Source organism: Coregonus lavaretus (genome assembly GCF_964263955.1).
Source record: "Coregonus lavaretus genome assembly, contig: HAP1_SCAFFOLD_3858, whole genome shotgun sequence".
NCBI classification, from domain to species: domain Eukaryota; kingdom Metazoa; phylum Chordata; class Actinopteri; order Salmoniformes; family Salmonidae; genus Coregonus; species Coregonus lavaretus.
Genome location: NW_028158048.1, coordinates 35,940 through 57,269, shown reverse-complemented (window position 1 = coordinate 57,269; position 21,330 = coordinate 35,940). Strand labels below are relative to the sequence as shown.

The window sequence follows — 21,330 nt, the reverse complement described above, 5'->3', positions numbered from 1 at the left end:
CTCCATCTCTCTCTATCTCCATTTCCTCTCTCTCCCCCTCTCTCTCTCTTGCTCTCCTTCCTCTCTTCCCCCCCCCCCCCCCTCTCTCTCTCTCTCTCTTCTCATATATGATTAAAATGTGCAGTGATTAAGGAGGATTAAGCGTTCTACTGCTTCTCCTTTCAGCTTAGTGTTCTTAGTTGACTGTTGAGGTGGCCAGCAAAAGCTGTGTGTGTGTGTGTTTGTGTGTATGTGTGTGTGTGTTTTTAGTTAACTGTTGAGGTGGCAAGAAAAAAGCTGTGTGTGTGTGTGTTTGTGTGTGAACGTGCATGTGTTTTGAAAAAGACACTATATTGCTGTAAAGTAGACACACACAGCTATTTTTTAAAGCTTTTCACACCTAGAAGTTAAGCTGTAAACCTCTTAGGATTTAGTATGATTTGTTCTTTATGGAAAAGGTTTCATATGGGCAATACAACATGGTCTCAGAGCATTTCGTATTATTCTGTACGTAAATCCGTTGGGAAATAACATTAATAGGCCTATCTATGAGTTGATCACATAGTCTACACATGTTTATACATGATATTCCTATATCTCTCAGACAAGTTTATATTGAACACTATTTGTTAGGGTTTCAAAATGTAATTTATAAAATCATTATTTGTTTGGAGTCATTAAACTCCCCAGACATGTGAGTAGTATGATCTCCTGTTCAATAGGGACAGTCAATTTGATTTATCGATCTGTTTAGCCCCAAAAAACGATTGATCTAGACAGTGTCAATGAATTCAAGACCAATATTTAAACTAGGCGATGACACCTAGTGATGATGATAGCTTTGCCTTTAATTTCATGACAACAAATCTAATTTTGGCCATCATTGCACTATTATATGATTGTCCGATCGTAATTAGCCTTACACGTCTCTGTTCGGTTCTGTCGCAGACAGTTTTCTCTTTGAGGATTAGGTCAATTTCCATACATGTTAGTTATGGCGACAGAGAGAGCTCAGCGATGCTACAGAAAAAAATGCTTAGCCAACAACCTATGTGCTGTGTTGTAGAAGGACAGTGGGGTAAGGGATACTGGATAGGGTACGAGAATAAGTAGGTGGCGGACGGTGTTCTCTCGTTCTACCGGATCTTTCATTCTAGGGATAGAGAGAGAGCGGGTGAATGGACTGGAGGAGAGGTGCAGTGCACAGAGAGAGAGAGAGAGCGTTGGAGAGAGAGAGAAAGAGGAGGGAGGGCTAAGAGCTATTGTTCATGTGTGCCCACGAACAAAGGACTTATCTGGGTCTGTACGTAAAATCGACGGCAGGCTTGTGTCCACCGACAAGGCCTCATGAGGGACAAAACAACCGATTTCTCATTGTCCGTATTTTCTGGTCCAATATTCCCGTTATAATATTTTTTTGTTTCTTCTGAAAAAGTGGGACGTACTACGTTACGACGAACCAGTCAGCCACCGTAGCGTTTTACGCAAGGAGCGTGCTACACGGTAGCTACTATCCCAGTTCTGTAAACAGCATTCTTTGATTGGGACTTCTCTTGCAGGTAAAGGGTTACATTGGTCAAACGTAAACGTCGATTTCAATATAATCATTTCTAATGTTTTATTTTCAAAAAATAGACATTGCTGCAATGTATGTGCATGGTTGTAGTTAGCGTGTATCTTATTTTTTATTTTTTGCTAGAACAATTCTAAATGTTAACTGGTTAGCAAGTTAGCTAGCCATCTGCCAAAGAAGGTAGCTGGAGACGGCTAGTTGAGCGTTAGCTATGTGTTGGGCCTGCTACGTCGCTGTTGTGTGTGGTCAGCGATTTTGTATGGCTTTGTTTTGATTGAAGATGTCCTATCGTGGTTTGCTACTGTTGCAGTCGCGTCCATGTATCATCAAATGTAGCTACCCAATCGATGCATTTTGCAACAATATGTAAACACCCGGCGTTTGGATGTAGCTAGTTTGTAATGCTAACTAAATGTAACATTGTAACTAGCCAGTTAGTTTGGAGCTAGCTAACTTCTCATGTAGCCACAGCTGATGCTAGCCACTTTGTTGACAAACATTACTGTCCATATACTTGTAGCTGGCTACTATTGTTCTTGTAAACAATCTAGCTAGCTATTTGATTTGTAATCAAAAATACTCCAGCTTCAACTTCACTTCAAATGTAGCCATAGTAGGCTAGAGTCTTTGTAGTTTGTGAAATGCTGGTTTTAGAATCTAGAATGAAATGGATTTATTATAGAATCATGACGGTTTAGGCTTTAGTTCTAATCGTGAATTCTAGAATGGAATTCCTCTGAGAATGTTGTGTGTTTGGCTTGGCTTCCTGAACACTGCACCCTGAATGATGACAGGTCAGATTTACAGTCAGGGAAATCACATTACCACCACCATTACATCTCAAAGACAGGAAGTGTGTCTCTCTCCCTCCCTCCCCCCGTGTGTGTTATTGTTGTAGAGAGGGTAATTTGCAGCAGAGGAAGTGTGGTTTGTAGCTGATTGGATTTGGACTGACCCATCATTTACCACGAAGTAAAGGAACAGAGCTAATGGTTCTTTACACACACACACACACACATACACACACACCAAGTGAAGGATCAGAGCTAATGGGTTTGTACTGCAGTCTCTTAGCATGTAATGGAAATAATAATAATTAATTAATGTATCCATTTGTTTTGTTGTAATACCTGGATAAGAATATGCTTATTTCTCAGAATGAGAACAAGTTGCCAATTCCTTATATAATGTTTTTTTATGCCCATTGCACATTTATAAAACAGACTAGGCCAGTGGTTCCCAACCGCTTTCGGTTACTGTACCACCAACTGAATGTTGCTTGGCCCGGAGTACCCCTCGTGCATTTTACCAGTAGGCCTATGGTCTCATGAGTCTTCTCAAGTACTCCCTGTGGATAGGCCAAGTACCCCCAAGGGTTGGGAACCACTGGACTAGACAGTTAGCACATAACAGCATGTGGCTAAAATGCTGCTAGAGGATGGTGGTACCGCAGTGCCACGCGCAACACAAATTGAGATACATTTTCCACAGCATGTTCATTGATACTCCCGTTTTAGTAGGGTCTGCTCTGTTCTACATTTTGGAAGTTGAGACATTTAAAAGGTATTGTTAGAAAGGTTAATTTCTTATCTATTACAATAAAATAATGTCTCAATGTGTTTCGGTCTCCATCTGACCGATTCTGTTGGACCAAACCTCAAATGTAAATAGCGAGTTGAAGAAGAAGTGATCTTTCGTCTTTGTTGTTGTGAGTGGTAGGGGCTTGGTGTCTGAGTGGGAGTGGGAAGGTTCACAGTGCCCACAGCACAGAAGGAGGAGGGGCTTGGTGTCTGGAGGAGGGGCTTGGTGTCAGGAGGAGGGGCTTGGTGTCTGGAGGAGGGAAGGAGATGAGACCAAAAAGACAAACGCTCATAAAAACGTCAAAAAATAAAAACCATTGATTCTTGCGATACAGCCATTTGGAACACCGCGCTAAAACATACATTCAAACGCTCTCCTGTCGGTCTCTGGGTCTACTCCATGCATGTGTGTGTCTGTCTCTGGAAGATCCATATTTTAATGTCTGTGTGTCTGAGACACTTTGTTCCTCAGTCAGCACAGTGACTGTATAGAGTAAAGATAGGTGTGTGTGTGGTTGCAGTGTGTGTGTGTGTCTCTCTGATAAATGTTTTATGAGACCAACCCTTGTGACAGAGGTGCTACTTCCTGTGTGTGTGAGATGAGGTTGAGGGAGTTTACTACCATTGTGTTACCACCCCCCTGCCTGCTGTGGCTTTGACAGGTAGATTGATGGAGGATGTTCTGAATAGGCATGCTACTCTGTCCTGTTGTGTGTGTGAGGTGTGCGATTGTGTTCTGTTGACGTCAGGGAGGTGTTTGTGTGTGACTTCAGTCAAAGGGTACAGTGTGGTTTTAAGGTCCCCTGTAGCTCAGTTGGTAGAGCATGGCGCTTGCAACGCCAGGGTTGTGGGTTCGTTTCCCACGGGGGGCCAGTATGAAAATGTATGCACTCACTAACTGTAAGTGGCTCTGGATAAGCGCGTCTGCTAAATGACTAAAATGTAAGACAAAGCAGAAATCACCCACACACTCTCCTTCCCTTGTCGCTGCTTTGCTTTATCTTGGCCAGGTTGCAGTTGTAAATGAGAACTTGTTCTCAACTGGCTTACCTGGTTAAATAAAGGTGAAATAAAAAAAATTGTCATGACAACTGTCAAGTTTGCCACGATGACAATGTTTGGCATGACAATAGGCAGGTTTCCATTGACCCAGATTTATTTGACAAAAGCAACGTCGCAAAAAAAAAGAATTGCGACGTGTAATGGAAATGGCAGATGTAGGAGACATTTTCTAACGATCGACAAAATGTGTGTATTTTTCTTTTGTCTAACTTTCTTTATTGCGACATCATGATGGAAATGATGTTTTTTTAGAATAATTGATGATTGCGGGGCACGTGATGTCGTCACGTAACTATAAAGCTCCACTCCACGTTTCATTCTAAATTATAAACTGGGTGGCTCGAGCCCTGAATGCTGATTGGCTGACAGCCGTGGTATATCAGACCGCTTGCCAAGTAAATGTTAATGCCCAATTTGCATAAACACAAAAAAAGATTGTAGTTTCAAAACTGCAGTCGACTGTGGTATTTTGGACGCAGTAATTGAACTGCAGTTATACTGTACTCTGACTGCAGTTACATTGCAAATTTACTGCAGTCAAAAAACAGTGTTATTTTGGACGCAGTTTTTGCAGCTATATAATGCACTCTAACTGCAGTTATACAGCACTCTGACTACGATTGTAGCCTCGGAGGAGAGATGATGGCGTTAATATTCACACTATAGACCTATGAGCACAACACCACCAAGGAATGTATGAAGTATGATAATGTATGCACTCACTAACTGTAAGTCGCTCTGGATAAGAGCGTCTGCTAAATGACTAAAATGTAAAGGAATCAGTCATATCATCAGTCACGCATAAGTGTCGTTGGATTAAAGCATCTGCTAAATGGCATATGTTGTTGTTATTATTATATAGTCAGCTGTATAGGCTATGTGAGATGAGTCAGGAGACATTAACAATGGGCAGGGCTACACACACACACACACACACAGTGAGCTGAGTCAGGAGACATTAACATTAAGGAGGAGAGTTTCTATCAGACAGTACGGGTCATGACCTCTGGTCCAGGCTGTCAGGCAGCGTGGCTTTGTGTGTGACCCCTGGTCCAGGGTTAGGCTTAGCGTGGCTGGATGCTCTTTATAGTAGAGCTGGGTAATTAGAGGATACAGAGGAGGGCGGAGTAGAGGGGTGTGAGAAGGAGACGAGGGGGGGGGGGGGACAGGGGGTAGAGGATGTTTGAGAGAGAGATGTTACGTACATGGCATAGAGTGGGGGGCAATTCCATTGGTAACGCTAAAACGATGATTTTTCACTTTAAAATGTATACCAAACAAAAAAACATTGATTTCAAAGTTAAACAAACCAGACTACTTTTAACAATTTCAACTGACGTGTGTGTGGTGTGTGCACCGCAGTGTGGCTGCTGACCAGAACTGGCCTGCCCTACTAGTATCCATGCACCACACACACACACTCACTCACTTATCACTTAAAGATGCACTATGCAGAAATCGCTCCGCCATTTCCTGGTTGCTAAAATTATAATAGTTTGCTTAATTTCAGTTCATGTGACAAAACAAGTAAGTATAGTGTAGAGAATCATTGTACCATCTAAACCGCTGTGAAAAATATTTTTGAAGCTGGTGTACAAAATCGAAAGTAAAAGACAAAAACGAAACTTAAGAAGGGAAGCATAGAAATAGCACACATAGAACATATCTACCGGTTCTTAGACTGGCTTTCAATGACAGATCTATAATACACATTTCTAAGTGAATTTAGTCTAGTCGCCCAAAAAGTTACATATTGCAACTTTAACAACTTATAATAATGTATTCTGTACAGTGGCTACATATACAGTCATTAGTTCTAATTCTCTCTTTCTCTCTCTCTCTTTCATTCTTTCTTTTCTTTCAGGCTGTTCCTCCAAGTCATTCAAGCTGTACTCCCCAAAGGAGCCCCCCAACGGTAGCACCTTTCCCCCTTTCCACCCCGGCACCATGCTGGACAGAGACGTGGGGTGAGTAGGACACACACACCTGGAACATTGTTGCATTCTGTGTGTCATTTTGTGGTGCTTTTCGGCGTGTGTGTGTGTGTCTTGCTGAGTCAGGTGGGTTAGCTCCTCCCTGAGATGGCTGCCTACAGGTAGACCTGTTAGCTCCTCCCCTGAGATGGCTGCCTACAGTAGACTGTTAGCTCCTCCCTGAGATGGCTGCCTACAGGTAGACCTGTTAGCTCCTCCCCTGAGATGGCTGCCTACAGGTAGACCTGTTAGCTCCTCCCCTGAGATGGCTGCCTACAGGTAGACCTGTTAGCTCCTCCCCTGAGATGGCTGCCTACAGGTAGCCCTGTTAGCTCCTCCCCTGAGATGGCTGCCTACAGGTAGACCTGTTAGCTCCTCCCTGAGATGGCTGCCTACAGGTAGACCTGTTAGCTCCTCCAGATCACAGGGGTTGATCTGACTGCTGCTGCTCTAGTGTGGGTGCTCTGGGTTGATCTGACTGCTGCTGCTCTAGTGTGGGTGCTCTGGGTTGATCTGACTGCTGCTGCTCTAGTGTGGGCGCTCTGGGTTGTTGTGTTTCTATTGTCCTCCCCCATGGGGTGGAAGACTGCAAAAACAGTGACATGGTGTGTGTGAGTTGAGATTTGTGTGTGTGTGTGTTGGGGGGGGGGGGGGGGGGGGGGTACATGTCTAGGCTAACTGCCTCTCTGGTTCTTACAGATAACAGGCAACAGTTACAATTCACATTGTTATGTGGAGAAAGACTAGTATTAACTAGATATTTATTTTTATTTGACCGTTTGTCTTCCTCTCTCTCTCTCTCTCTCTCTCTCTCTCTCTCTCTCTCTCTCTCTCTCTCTCTCTCTCTCTCTCTCTCTCTCTCTCTCTCTCTCTCTCTCTCTCTCTCTCTCTCTCTCTCTCTCTCTCTCTCTCTCTCTCTCTCTCTCTCTCTCTCTCTCTCTCTCTCTCTCTCTCTCTCTCTCTCAATTCAATTTAAATTTCAATTCAATTTAAGGGCTTTATTGGCATGGGAAACGTGTGTTAACATTGCCAAAGCAATCTCTCTCTCTCTCTCTCTCTCTGCAGCCCAACCCCCATGTACCCCCCCTCATACCTGGAGCCTGGAATAGGGTAAGACCTCCTGACTGTTTCTACTTTAGTCTGGATGTCTATTGTTTTGATATCACAGACCTACTTCCATTTTGCTACAGCCAGTGCTTGAAGTGGATTGAAATATGTCCCTGTACTCAGTTTGGGTTCCGGTACCGTTTATATTTAGGTGACGGAACTCTGCAATATTTTAAAGCCAATATTCTATAGGAGGTGCCGTTACTCTGACCCAAGTCAAGCTATTGCTACGTCTAACCTCTCCTGTCTGTCTCAGGAGGCACACACCGTACGGGAACCAGACAGACTACAGGATATTTGAGCTCAACAAACGGCTACAGAATTGGACAGAGGTAGAGTGGAGCTGAACGCTTAACTTAATCTCTCTGCCCGACCCTCTGTCTGTCTGTCTGTCTGTCTGTCTGTCTGTTTTTCCATGATTCTCTGCTCCTGGTTCTCAAGTTATTGTTTTACTAAGACTACCATACTGAATACTATGCTAACTCCCTCCCTCTCTCGCTCCTCTAGTTCTCAAGTTATTGTTTTACTAAGACTACCATACTGAATACTATGCTAACTCCCTCCCTCCCTCTCTCCTCTAGTTCTCAAGTTATTGTTTTACTAAGACTACCATACTGAATACTATGAGTTATTTTGTTTTAGTACCAACTAGGCTGACTTAACATGTTGCTAACTATTCATCTCTCTCTCTCCTCTCTCTAGGAGTGTGATAACCTGTGGTGGGATGCGTTCACTACAGAGTTCTTTGAGGACGACGCCATGTTGACCATAACCTTCTGTCTGGAGGACGGGCCCAAAAGATACAGTAAGAACACACACACTCACACATACACAGAAATGTCTCTCAACGCTCAAAGCATGAGTTGTTGTTGTATTCTTCTACTTCCTGTGATTATAATCAAATCAAATGTTGTTGGTCACATGCTTCGTAGACAACAGGTGTAGACTAACAGTGAAATGCAGAGTTAAAGTGACACGAGGAAGAAATCCACAGTGAATAACAAGTAAAAATAACATGTCTGTATACAGGGAGTACCAGTACTGAGTCAATGTGCAGGGGTACGAGGTAATTGAGTTAGCTATGTACTGTACATAATAGGTAAGGGTGAAGTGACTAGGCAACAGGATAGATAATAGACAGTAGCAGCAGCGTACATGGTGAGTATGAAAGTGTGGGTGTGTGTGTGGGCGTATGTTGTGTGTGTTGGAGTGTAAGTATGTGTGAGTGTGTGGGTAGAGTCCAGTGTGTGTGCATAGTCAGTGTAAGAGAGTTAGTGCCAAAAAGTCATGATTCTAGTCCGTGTTGTGATTAATATGGGGTGGTTTCCTGGACACAGACTAAGCCTAGATTCTCCATTGATCTTGCTGTTTAGTCCAAGGCTATGGTTAATGTGTGTCTTGGAAACCACCCTATTAGACTCTATTGTTGTGTTCTTATACTCCACTGTTCTTCTACTTCCTGTCTCCTCCTCCTCCTCCGCAGCGATTGGCCGGACGTTGATCCCGCGGTACTTCCGGAGTATATTCGAGGGCGGCGCCACCGACCTCTACTACGTGTTGAAGCACCCCAAAGAATCCTTCCACAACAACTTTGTCTCGCTGGACTGTGACCAGTGTACCATGGTTACTCAGAACGGAAAACCCATGTTCACACAGGTACGAGGGGGGGTGTGGGTGTAACAGAGAGAGAGAGAGAGGATTTGTTTTTATGTGTGTATGTCAGGGACAGTGTGTGTGTATGTCAGGGGGACAGTGTGTGTGTCTGTGTGTATGTCAGGGACAGTGTGTCTGTGTGTATGTCAGGGACAGTGTGTCTGTGTGTATGTCAGGGACAGTGTGTGTGTCTGTGTGTATGTCAGGGACAGTGTGTGTGTCTGTGTGTATGTCAGGGACAGTGTGTGTGTGTGTGTGTGTATGTCAGGGACAGTGTGTGTGTCTGTGTGTATGTCAGGGACAGTGTGTGTCTGTGTGTATGTCAGGGACAGTGTGTGTGTGTGTGTGTGCATGTCAGGGACAGTGTGTGTGTCTGTGTGTATGTCAGGGACAGTGTGTGTGTGTGTGTGTGTATGTCAGGGACAGTGTGTGTGTGTGTGTGTGTGTGTATGTCAGGGACAGTGTGTGTGTATGTCAGGGACATTGTGTGTGTCTGTGTGTATGTCAGGGACAGTGTGTGTGTGTGTGTGTGCATGTCAGGGACAGTGTGTGTGTCTGTGTGTATGTCAGAGACAGTGTGTGTGTCTGTGTGTATGTCAGGGACAGTGTGTGTATGTCAGGGACAGTGTGTGTGTGTATGTCAGGGGGACAGTGTGTGTGTGTATGTCAGGGACAGTGTGTGTGTGTGTGTGTGTATGTCAGGGACAGTGTGTGTGTGTATGTCAGGGGGACAGTGTGTGTGTGTGTGTGTATGTCAGGGACAGTGTGTGTGTGTATGTCAGGGACAGTGTGTGTGTGTAGAATCCTAACATCAAAATCTGCATTTCGTAACTCAAATGAATGAAATCAATGCATATTTTACGTGAAAGTCTACACATGTATGTCATGCTAGGATTCGGCCCATAGTTGCTGGTAAATTGCTGTCTTTGCACCCTTTGAACACAACAAATATTCTGAACATAACACATTGTTTTGGTGAACTTTCCTTATCCCCTTTGAAGAAAGTGCAACCCTGACCTTTGACCCCTATAGGTGTGTGTGGAAGGTCGTCTGTACCTGGAGTTCATGTTTGACGACATGATGAGGATCAAGACGTGGCACTTCAGCATCCGACAGCACCGTGAACTGATACCACGCAGTATACTGGCCATGCACGTAAGTTATAACAGACACACACACACACACACACACACACACACACACACACACACACACACACACACACACACACACACACACACTACCATAAATTCACTTCATCTGCTGTCTAATAGCGGTGGTAGACAGATCAATACATGGTGTCTGACCTCTGACCTCTAACCCTACAGGCCCAGGACCCCCAGATGTTAGACCAGCTGTCTAAGAATATCACCAGATGTGGACTGTCTAACTCCACCCTCAACTACCTCCGAGTGAGTACACACAACAACAACAACAACAACAACAACAACAACAACAACAACAAATGTAGATCAGTGCCTTCCAAAAACTATTCATACCCCTTGGATATCTTCTAATTTTATTGTGTTACAAAGTGAGATTAAAATTGATTTAATTGTAATTTTTTGGCAACAATCTACTCAAAATACTCTGTCAGAAGTAGAAGAACAATTCTCTTTTTTTTTTTATGAATAAAAATTGGATAACTAAAATATAGCCGTAGCCCCTTTGTTTAGGCAAGTCTAAATGAATTCAGGAGGAACATTTGGTTCAACAAAGCCCATACAGTGAGCTGCAAAAGTATTGTGACAGTGACACATCTTTTGTTGTTTTTACTCTACTCCAGCAATTTGGATTTCAAATGAAACAATGACTGAGGTTAAAGTGCAGACTGTCAGCTTTCATTTGAGGGTATTTCCATCCATATCTGGTGAACCGTTTAGAAACCTTTTGTACATAGTCCCCCCATTTTAGGGGACCTAAAGCATTAGGACTAATCCACTTATGTGTATTAAAGTAGTCCCATATTCATAGCACACAATGACTACATCAAGCTTGTGACTCTACAAACTTGTTGGATGCATTTGCACTTAGTTTTGGTTGCATTTCTGATTATTTTGTGCCCAATAGAAATGAATGGTAAATAATGTATTGTCATTTTACTGTAAATAAGAATGGAATATGTTTCTAAACACTTCTACATTTAATGTGGATGCTACCATTATTATGGATAATCTTGAATGAATCGTGAATAATGATACGTGAGAAAGTTACAGACACACAAATATCATACCCCCCCAAAAAATGCTTATTGTAATGGTGAGAGGTTCCATGTTCCTGATAGGTATGGTGGTAGTTTAATATAGTACTGATAGGTATGGTAGTAGTTGAATATAGTACTGATAGGTATGGTAGTAGTTGAATATACTGTAGTTCTGATAGGTATGGTAGTAGTTTTTAATATAGTACTGATAGGTATGGTAGTAGTTTAATATTTTTATTTATTTATTTTTTATTTCACCTTTATTTAACCAGGTAAGCCAGTTGAGAACAAGTTCTCATTTACAACTGCGACCTGGCCAAGATAAAGCAAAGCAGTGCGATAAAAACAACAACACAGAGTTACATATGGGGTAAAACAAAACAAAGTCAAAAATACAACAGAAATACATATAATATACAGTGTGTGCAAATTTAGCAAGTTATGGAGGTAAGGCAATAAAATAGGCTATAGTGCAAAATAATTACAATTAGTATTAACACTGGAATGATAGATGTGCAAGAGATGATGTGCAAATAGAGATACTGGGGTACAAATGAGCAAAATAAATAACAATATAGGGATGAGGTAGTTGGGCGGGCTAATTTCAGATGGGCTGTGTACAGGTGCAGTGATCGGTAAGGTGCTCTGACAACTGATGCTTAAAGTTAGTGAGGGAGATAAGTGTCTCCAGCTTCAGAGATTTTTGCAATTTGTTCCAGTCATTGGCAGCAGAGAACTGGAAGGAATTGCGGCCAAAGGAGGTGTTGGCTTTGGGGATGACCAGTGAGATATACCCGCTGGAGCGCAGACTACGGGTGGGTGTTGCTATGGTGACCAATGAGCTAAGATAAGGCGGGGATTTGCCTAGCAGTGATTTATAGATGGCCTGGAGCCAGTGGGTTTGGCGACGAATATGTAGTGAGGACCAGCCAACAAGAGCGTACAGGTCACAGTGGTGGGTATTATATGGGGCTTTGGAGACAAAACGGATGGCACTGTGATAGACTACATCCAATTTGCTGAGTAGAGTGTTGGAGGCTATTTTGTAAATGACATCGCCGAAGTCAAGGATCGGTAGGATAGTCAGTTTTACGAGGGCATGTTTGGCAGCATGAGTGAAGGAGGCTTTGTTGCGAAATAGGAAACCGATTCTAGATTTAACTTTGGATTGGAGATTCTTAATGTGAGTCTGGAAGGAGAGTACAGTCTAACCAGACACCTAGATATTTGTAGTTGTCCACATACTCTAGGTCAGACCCGTCGAGAGTAGTGATTCTAGTCGGGTGGGCGGGTGCAAGCAGCGTTCGGTTGAAGAGCATGCATTTAGTTTTACTAGTGTTTAAGAGCAGTTGGAGGCTACTGAAGGAGTGTTGTATGGAATTGAAGCTCGTTTGGAGGTTTGTTAACACAGTGTCCAATGAAGGGCCAGATGTATACAAAATGGTTTTGTCTGCGTAGAGGTGGATCTGAGAGTCACCAGCAGCAAGAGCGACGTCATTGATATACACAGAGAAAAGAGTCGGCCCAAGAATTGAACCCTGTGGCACCCCCATAGAGACTGCCATAGGTCCAGACAATAGGCCCTCCGATTTGACACATTGAACTCTATCTGAGAAGTAGTTGGTGAACCAGGCGAGGCAGTCATTTGAGAAACCAAGGCTATTTAGTCTGCCAATAAGAATGCGGTGGTTGACAGAGTCGAAAGCCTTGGCCAGGTCAATGAAAACGGCTGCACAGTACTGTCTATTATCGATCGCGGTTATAATATCGTTTAGGACCTTGAGCGTGGCTGAACTGCACCCATGACCAGCTCGGAAACCGGATTGCATAGCGGAGAAGGTACGGTGGGATTCGAAATGGTCGGTGATCTGTTTGTTGACTTGGCTTTCAAAAACTTTTGAAAGGCAGGGCAGGATGGATATGGGTCTGTAACAGTTTGGATCTAGAGTGTCACCCCCTTTGAAGAGGGGGATGACCGCGGCAGCTTTCCAATCTCTGGGGATCTCAGACGTTACGAAAGAGAGGTTGAACAGGCTAGTAATAGGGGTTGCGACAATTTCGGCGGCTAGTTTTAGAAAGAAAGGGTCCAGATTGTCTAGCCCAGATGATTTGTAGGGGTCCAGATTTTGCAGCTCTTTTAGAACATCAGCTGTCTGGATTTGTGTGAAGGAGAAGCGGGGGGGGGGCATGGGCAAGTTGCAGCGGAGGGTGCAGAGCTGGTGGCCGGGGTAGTGGTAGCCAGGTGGAAAGCATGGCCAGCCGTAGCAAAATGCTTGTTGAAATTCTCGATTATTGTAGATTTATCGGTGGTGATAGTGTTTCCTAGCCTCAGTGCAGTGGGCAGCTGGGAGGAAGTGCTCTTATTTTCCATGGACTTTACAGTGTCCCAAAACTTTTTGGAGTTAGTGCTACAGGATGCAAATTTCTGTTTGAAAAAGTTAGCCTTTGCTTTCCTAACTGCTTGTGTATATTGGTTCCTAACTTCCCTGAAAAGTTGCATATCGCGGGGGCTATTTGATGCTAATGCAGTACGCCACAGGATGTTTTTGTGCTGGTCAAGGGCAGTCAAGTCTGAGGAGAACCAGGGGCTATATCTGTTCTTAGTTCTGTATTTTTTGAATGGGGCATGTCTATTTAAGATTGAGAGGAAATTACTTTTAAAGAGGGCATCTAGTTTAGATTGTAGGATGGCCGGGGTGTTAAGCATATCCCAATTTAGGTCACCAAGCAGTACGAACTCTGAGGATAGATGGGGGGCAATCAATTCACATATGGTGTCCAGGGCACAGCTGGGGGCTGAGGGGGGTCTGTAGCAAGCGGCAACAGTGAGAGATTTATTTCTGGAAAGGTGGATTTTTAGAAGTAGAAGCTCAAACTGTTTGGGCACAGACCTGGATAGTATGATGAAGCTCTGCAGGCTATCTCTACAGTAGATTGCAACTCCACCCCCTTTGGCAGTTCTATCTAGACGGAAAATGTTATAGTTGGGGATGGAAATTTCAGAATTTTTGGTGGCCTTCCTAAGCCAGGATTCAGACACTGCTAGAACATCAGGGTTGGCGGAGTGTGCTAACGCAGTGAATAACTCAAACTTAGGAAGGAGGCTTCTGATATTTATGTGCAGAAAACCAAGACTTTTACGGTTACAGAAGTCAACAAATGATAGCTCCTGGGGAGTAGGAGTGATACTGGGGGCTGCAGGGCCTGGGTTAGCCTCTACATCACCAGAGGAACAGAGGAGGACTAGAATAAGGATACGACTAAAGGCTTTAAGAACTGGTCTTCTAGTGCGTTGGGTACATAGAATAAAGGGGGCAGTTCTCCGGGCGTTGTAGAAAAGATTCAGGGCATTATGTACAGAAAAGGATATGGAAGGAGTTGAGTACAGTTCAGGTAACCCTAAGCGTTGGGTAACAATGAAAGAGATAGCGTCATTGGAGGCACCGATTGAGCCGGTCTCGGCGTGTATGGGGGGTGGAACAAAGGAACTATATGAGGCAGTTTGAGAGGGACTAGGGGTTCTACAGTGAAATTGTATAATAAGAACTAACCCAAACAGCAATAGGCAAGGCATAATTGACATGGGAGAGAGGCATAAAGCAGTCACAGGTGTTATTAGAGAGAGCTAAGACACAACTGGAAATAGCGATAACGTTTGTGCTAAGACTAAACAGAATAAACAGGACAGGGTACCGTGTAAAGGAACAGTCCAGCAGGCATCAGCTGTGCAGCTGAGTGATCATAAGGTCCAGTGAACAGCAATATGTGAGTCCGAGAGCAGTTCAAATTGGTGCTTCAGCACAGCTAGCAGGGAGCACAGTTGTAGTTTGCGTGTGCTAGCAGGCCGGGGCTGGCAGATGGATCTTCGTGGTCGTCGCAACGGGAAGCCTGTTGAAACCACATCAGACTATTTCGTCGGCAAACCAGTCGTGTTGTATCGGCGGGGCTCCTTGTCAACACTAGGTGGTCCCGTCCGGTTGACAGAGAGGTAGATAGCCGGGAGATGGGCCTAGCTCAGGATGATTAGCCAGACCACAGCGTCCATTTAGTTGAAGCTAGCTGGTAGCGATGAATCCGGAGTTAAAGGTCCAGTGATTCAGTGATTCCGGCAGAAAAACGGATATGTTCTGGGTCGATAACGCGCTGTGCAGACTGGCCGAATATCCGGTGATTAATATCCAGTGATTGAATTAATCCCGCAGAAAAAAATCCTATGTTCTGGGTGAAATACCGCTAACTGTGGCTAATAGTAAGTAGCTAGTTAGCTGGCTAGCTGGCTAGCTAGTTTCAACTGGAGATTCTAGATAAAAGGAAAGTCAATAATAGAATCCGTTCCACATTGAGTGAGGCGGGTTGCAGGAAAGTATATTTTGTAGAAGGATGAAAAGTCTGATAGGGAAATATGTACGAAAAAAAAAAAAAAGGGTATTTACAGGCTATTTACAGACACACGACAAAAACAGAACTGCACTACTTCGCCATCTTGGATTCAATCAATAGTACTGATAGGTATGGTAGTAGTTTAATATAGTACTGATAGGTATGGTAGTAGTTTAATATAGTACTGATAGGTATGGTAGTACTTTAATATAGTACTGATAGGTATGGTAGTAGTTTAATATAGTCCTATGATAGGTATGGTAGTACATTAATATAGTACTGATAGGTATGGTAGTAGTTTAATATAGTACTGATAGGTATGGTAGTACATTAATATAGTACTGATAGGTATGGTAGTAGTTTAATATAGTACTGATAAGTATGGTAGTAGTTTAATATAGTACTGATAGGTATGGTAGTACTTTAATATAGTACTGATAGGTATGGTAGTAGTTTAATATAGTACTGATAGGTATGGTAGTAGTTTAATATAGTACTGATAGGTATGGTAGTAGTTTAATATAGTACTGATAGGTATGGTAGTAGTTTAATATAGTCCTCTGATAGGTATGGTAGTACATTAATATAGTACTGATAGGTATGGTAATAGTTTAATATAGTACTGATAGGTATGGTAGTAGTTTAAAATAGTACTGATATGTATGGTAGTAGTTTAATATAGTACTGATAGGTATGGTAGTAGTTTAATATAGTACTGATAGGTATGGTAGTACTTTAATATAGTACTGATAGGTATGGTAGTAGTTTAATATAGTACTGATAGGTATGGTAGTACTTTAATATAGTACTGATAGGTATGGTAGTAGTTTAATATAGTACTGATAGGTATGGTAGTAATTTAATATAGTACTGATAGGTATGGTAGTAGTTTCATCATGTCCCCTGATATTGCCATATAGCTTACACCTATCAAACTTTTCAGATCTAGAGGGTGTTTCTGGACGGGCCTACAAACTAGTGTAGAAGATTTTACTGAAGTCAACTGTGAAGGAAATGTTATTGTGTGAAGAGACAGCCTTGAAAATGTTCATCTTGTCGTTCGTGTCATAAATAATCCACACCTGGTGGTAATTTCTACAACACAACGAATGTTGTCTTGTCTCTCTATCATCTCATGTCTCCCTCCCTCCCTCCCTCCCTCCCTCCCTCCCTCCCTCCCTCCGTCATGTCTCTCCTGTAGCTGTGTGTGATTCTGGAGCCCATGCAGGAGCTGATGTCCAGACACAAGACATACAGCCTCAGCCCCAGGGACTGTCTCAAGACCTGCCTCTTCCAGAAGTGGCAACGCATGGTGGCCCCGCCAGGTAACACACACACACAACGCACAGCGTATACACACACACACACAACGCACAGCGCATACACACACAACGCACAGCGCATACACACACACACACAACGCACAGCGCATACACACACACAACGCACAGCGCATGCACACACACACACACACAGCACAAAGGCGCATACACACACACACACACACACACACACAGCACAAAGGCGCATACACACACACACACAACGCACAGCGCATACACACAACACACAGGCAGACAGAACGCGCAGGCGAACGCTCACACACATACGTGAACGCGTGTACACACACACACACACACACACACACACACACACACACACACACACATTCCTCCTCCCTAACCCCTGCCTCTCCCTCTCTCCCCCCTTTCCCCCAGAGGAGCCGGAGAGGCAGGCTCCGAGTAAGCACACAAACTCTCACACACATCAAGATCTGGTTCTGGGTTCCAAGACTACACACACACCTCTTCACCTCCGTCCTAACTCTCTCACCCACTCCCTCTCCCCCCTCCTCTCTCCTCCCTCTCTCCCCTCTCCCCTCTCCTCTCCTCTCTCCTCTCTCTCCTCTCCTCTCTCCTCTCTCTCCTCTCCTCTCTCCTCTCCTCTCTCCTCTCTCCTCTCTCCTCTCTCCTCTCCTCTCCTCTCTCCTCTCCTCTCCTCTCTCCTCTCCTCTCCTCTCTCCTCTCCTCTCTTCTCTCCTCTCTCCTCTAGCTGAACCAGCCAGACAGGCCCCTAATAAGAGGAGGAAGCGTAAGATGTCTGGCGGCAGCACCATGAGTGCTGGAGGAGGAACCACCACCAACAACAACAAGAAGAAGAGTCCAGCTAGCAGCTTCCCCCTGTCCAGCCAAGTACCAGTAAGTAGCAGTCAAATCAATCATGAATTTTATGAAGCCCTTTTTACATCAGCAGTTGTCACGGTGTGTTACAGTTACATGGTCTAAAACCCCAAAGAGCAAGCAAGGCAGAAGCCAGAGCACAGTGACCAGGAAGGTTTCTTCCTTATAGGAAGGTTTATTTTCTACCCCCCTATCTCTGTTATAAAGGTATCTCCCTCCCCTTTAGGATGTGATGGTGGAGGAAGAGCCCACCCTGATAGGAGGAGAGCTAGCTATAGTAGTAGTAGTAGTCTCCTCCCCCTTTCTCTGTAATAATGGTTTCTTCCTCCCCTTTAGGATGTGATGGTGGTGGGAGAGCCCACCCTGATGGGTGGGGAGTTCGGGGACGAGGACGAGCGCCTGATCACGCGGCTGGAGAACCAACAGTTCGACGCGGCCAACGGCATCGATGACGAGGACAGCTTCAACAACAGCCCCGCACTGGGCGCCAACTCTCCCTGGAACAACAAGGCCCCATCCAGCCAGGAGAGCAAGAGTGACAACCCTACCTCTCAGGCCTCCCAGTAGAGGAGGGGAGGGAGGGAGGGAGGGGATGGGGCTTCGATAGTCTAAATGGGGCTTCCTCTCCTTTGGGTGTGTGTCAATTGTCTATAGTGGCTTCCTGACTGTTCTTATCTCTTTCTCTTAAAGGGGCAATCCATGTTGAAAAAATAACAAAGCTTCACCTCTGCCTCTGTTTTGGTAAAAAGCTGAGGGATGGGCCTGGAGAAATGTAACCACTCTCAAATTCATAGACAGCTATGGGTACAAGGACTGACCATCCAAGATATACAAAAATATATAGTTTTGAGGCTATACAGTTTTTGTTTATATTTACAATGGTTACAAACATTAGAGTAAAACAAGCTTATATTATGGGTTCTGATGGGGTACGTCAGTTGAATTAAGCTCATAAGGCATTTATAGGTCATCTTCTTCAAGAATCAATGGGTATATATCATTAATTTATAAGTCCAAAAATGGATGTAGCGACTGCAGATTGCCCCTTTTTAATATGGATCTTATCTAGGCCTTGGAGTAGAAGGAGTAGAGGTTTCCTTTCCTTGTCTACCTTCCTAAATCAGTTCTGATATGAGAGCTTGGTAGATGAAAGGAAATGACTGATAGCTATTACTTACATGGGGATCCTCCATACCTGGCTCTCCTAGCCTGGCTTTTAAGAAGAGACCAGAGGAGATGAGGAGAGGGAAGTCGTTTGGGACGGTTGAGATGCACCCAGGTAGGGGTGCAGGAAGGGGGGGTGGGGTAGGGAGAGGGTTGTTGGGGGGGGGACACGTGGAGTCGCTTAGGGACGGCTACTCACCCATCTACCTTCAGAAGAATCATGTTCACTAGATATGGAGCTTAGCTCTGGTCCACTCTGCTGCTGCATGTGTGTGTGTGTGTGTATGTTTGTGTGTATGTTTGTGTGTGTGGCTGTACTTGGTCAGAACAAAAGCCCGGACTGTGCCAAGGCTAGCGGACCGGAGTTGAGATCCAATCAGTTTAAAATGATTTCTCTCTCACACACACACACACACCATTGAAGGAGTACTGATCCAACCTTATAACAGAAAGCATTTAAACAACAACATTTTAGAGTTTTATACCAGTCTATTTCCCTAGAATGTTTTTATTTTATTTTCTACTCCTGCATTTCAATTCTACTTTTTATTTGTTCTTTTTTATGGACGATATTGAGACGCTACCAGACCAAGGAGCCAGAAAACAGGACTGCTTTTATTCTACCCCTTCCTCCCCGAAAAAATAGATTTGGTTTGTTTTAATATCTTTTATGTTTTAAAGAGAAATAATTGTGGATGTTTTTTTGAGATTGATTTTCTCCTTCTTGTTTTTAGTGTATTTGTGCTTGTATATTTAAGGTAGTAGCAAAGTTCTGTACGACTGTATTCTAACTTAGAGGTACCTGAAGCCATTCTGATCTAATGGGGGAAAAGAAAGACAAAATAAATGGACAAAAAGAAGAAGAAAACACATGACCCTCTCCACCAATCCTCTCTCAAACACATGACCCTCTCCACCAATCCTCTCTCAAACACATGAACCTCTCCACCAATCCTCTCGCTCTCTTTTTTTATTTTTATTTACTTGTGTACATTCAATAAAAAAAAACCTGGGGTACAGTCACCATTGAGAAGACATGTTTGCATCTTCCAGTTCAGCTGATCTTTTTTCCATTTTGTTTTCTATTTATTTTTTAATGAAATATCAGATATACGTTATGTTTCTCCAACCCCCCCCGATTACACATACATACACTTATCCGAAATGTACACTACTATTAGCAAATAAGCTTCCAAGCTAACTATCTACTGCTGTTCCGAAGTAGTCTAAAAAGACAACCTGACATAATTCTACCATATTTGTGTCCCAAATGGGACCCTATTCCCAATAAAGTGCTGGTCAAAAGTAGTGCACTACATACGGAATAGAGTGCCGTTTGGGACGCAGCCTCCAACTAATTATTAATGTTTCATTGAAGTCGTAGGGTTGTATATATTTCCAATACATGTGTTGTATAGGCTTGATCTGTAGTATTGAGTCTGTTGTGCATGTTTGGTAATACCTTCAATTCTCACAAGGGGGCACTGTTAAGAGTATCACAAATACAATAATTGATTTATAACAACGTTCAACTCCCATTATACATCCAGTTCAAACAGTGATATTATCCCCCCCCCCCCCCCCCCTCCCATAGGCTCCTCCCTAGGTAGTACTCTACTTTTGATCAGGGCCAATATGAGAACAGGGTGCCATTTGTGACATGACCTTTTTTGTTTTGGTCTGTAAATGTTGTTCAAGCTCTTGTCAAATACATTGTGTACATTTCCATTTCAGTACAGCTCTGGCTTTTAAACAGGTAACAGAGAGAGTCTGTCCCGAATGGCACCCTATTCCCTACATAGTACACTACTTTGGACCAGAACCCATTGGCCCTGGTCAAAAGTAGTGCGCTATATAAGGGAATAGGGTGCCATTTTGGATGCAACCTAGAGAAAGGTGACTGGTACCCTAAACCAACCCTTTAGAAAAAGCCTGGTTTGATATTTTGGTTAGTTTTCTGCCCTTGATAATTATTGATTAATTAATGTATGGTACCAATAAAAATATACATTTTCACTTTAAAATGAACATTGCGTTGGGACTCTAATTTATTCTTGGGGACTTATTTTTGTACGTGTGTATCTGAAAAATGTTCATCCATTTCATGAGTTGCTTAGCCTTTGGACCTACACTGAACAAAAATAGAAACGCAACATACAATAATTTAAAATATTTTACTGAGTTACAGTTCATATAAAGAAATCCAGTAAATGTAAATAAATTCATTGGGCCTTAATCTACGGATTTCACATGACTGGGAATACAGATATGCATCTGTTGGTCACAGATACTTTTTTTAAAGGTAGGGGCGTGTATCAGAAAACCTATTAGTATCTGGTGTGACCACCATTTGCCTCATGCAGCGCGACACATCTCCTTTCGCTTAGAGTTGATCAGGCAGTTGATTGTGGCCTGTGGAATGTTGTCCCACTCTTCAATGGCTGTGCAAAGTTGCGGGGAACTGGAACACGCTGTC

The 21,330-nt window shown here is 43.5% G+C and overlaps 1 protein-coding gene across 1 annotated transcript; it reads left to right on the top strand.

Annotated features, from left to right (window-relative positions):
• Nucleotides 1-1,451: 1,451 nt before the first annotated feature.
• Nucleotides 1,452-19,877, top strand: LOC311124471 (LIM domain-binding protein 1). Its single transcript, XM_084198614.1, has 11 exons — nucleotides 1,452-1,538; nucleotides 6,059-6,161; nucleotides 7,233-7,277; nucleotides 7,531-7,606; nucleotides 7,977-8,079; nucleotides 8,758-8,930; nucleotides 9,960-10,082; nucleotides 10,256-10,339; nucleotides 16,712-16,835; nucleotides 17,563-17,708; nucleotides 18,027-19,877. The coding sequence occupies exons 2-11, from the start codon at nucleotides 6,142-6,144 to the stop codon at nucleotides 18,255-18,257; spliced, it is 1,125 nt and encodes a 374-aa protein (XP_084054740.1). The 5' UTR covers nucleotides 1,452-1,538; nucleotides 6,059-6,141; the 3' UTR covers nucleotides 18,258-19,877.
• Nucleotides 19,878-21,330: the final 1,453 nt, after the last annotated feature.

Coding starts and splice junctions, on each gene's coding strand:
- LOC311124471 (XM_084198614.1), top strand. CDS start 6,142: ATGCTGGACAGAGACGTGGG. Junction 8,931..9,959: donor GAAAACCCATGTTCACACAG/GTACGAGGGGGG, acceptor TGACCCCTATAG/GTGTGTGTGGAAGGTCGTCT. Junction 17,709..18,026: donor CCCTGTCCAGCCAAGTACCA/GTAAGTAGCAGT, acceptor CCTCCCCTTTAG/GATGTGATGGTGGTGGGAGA.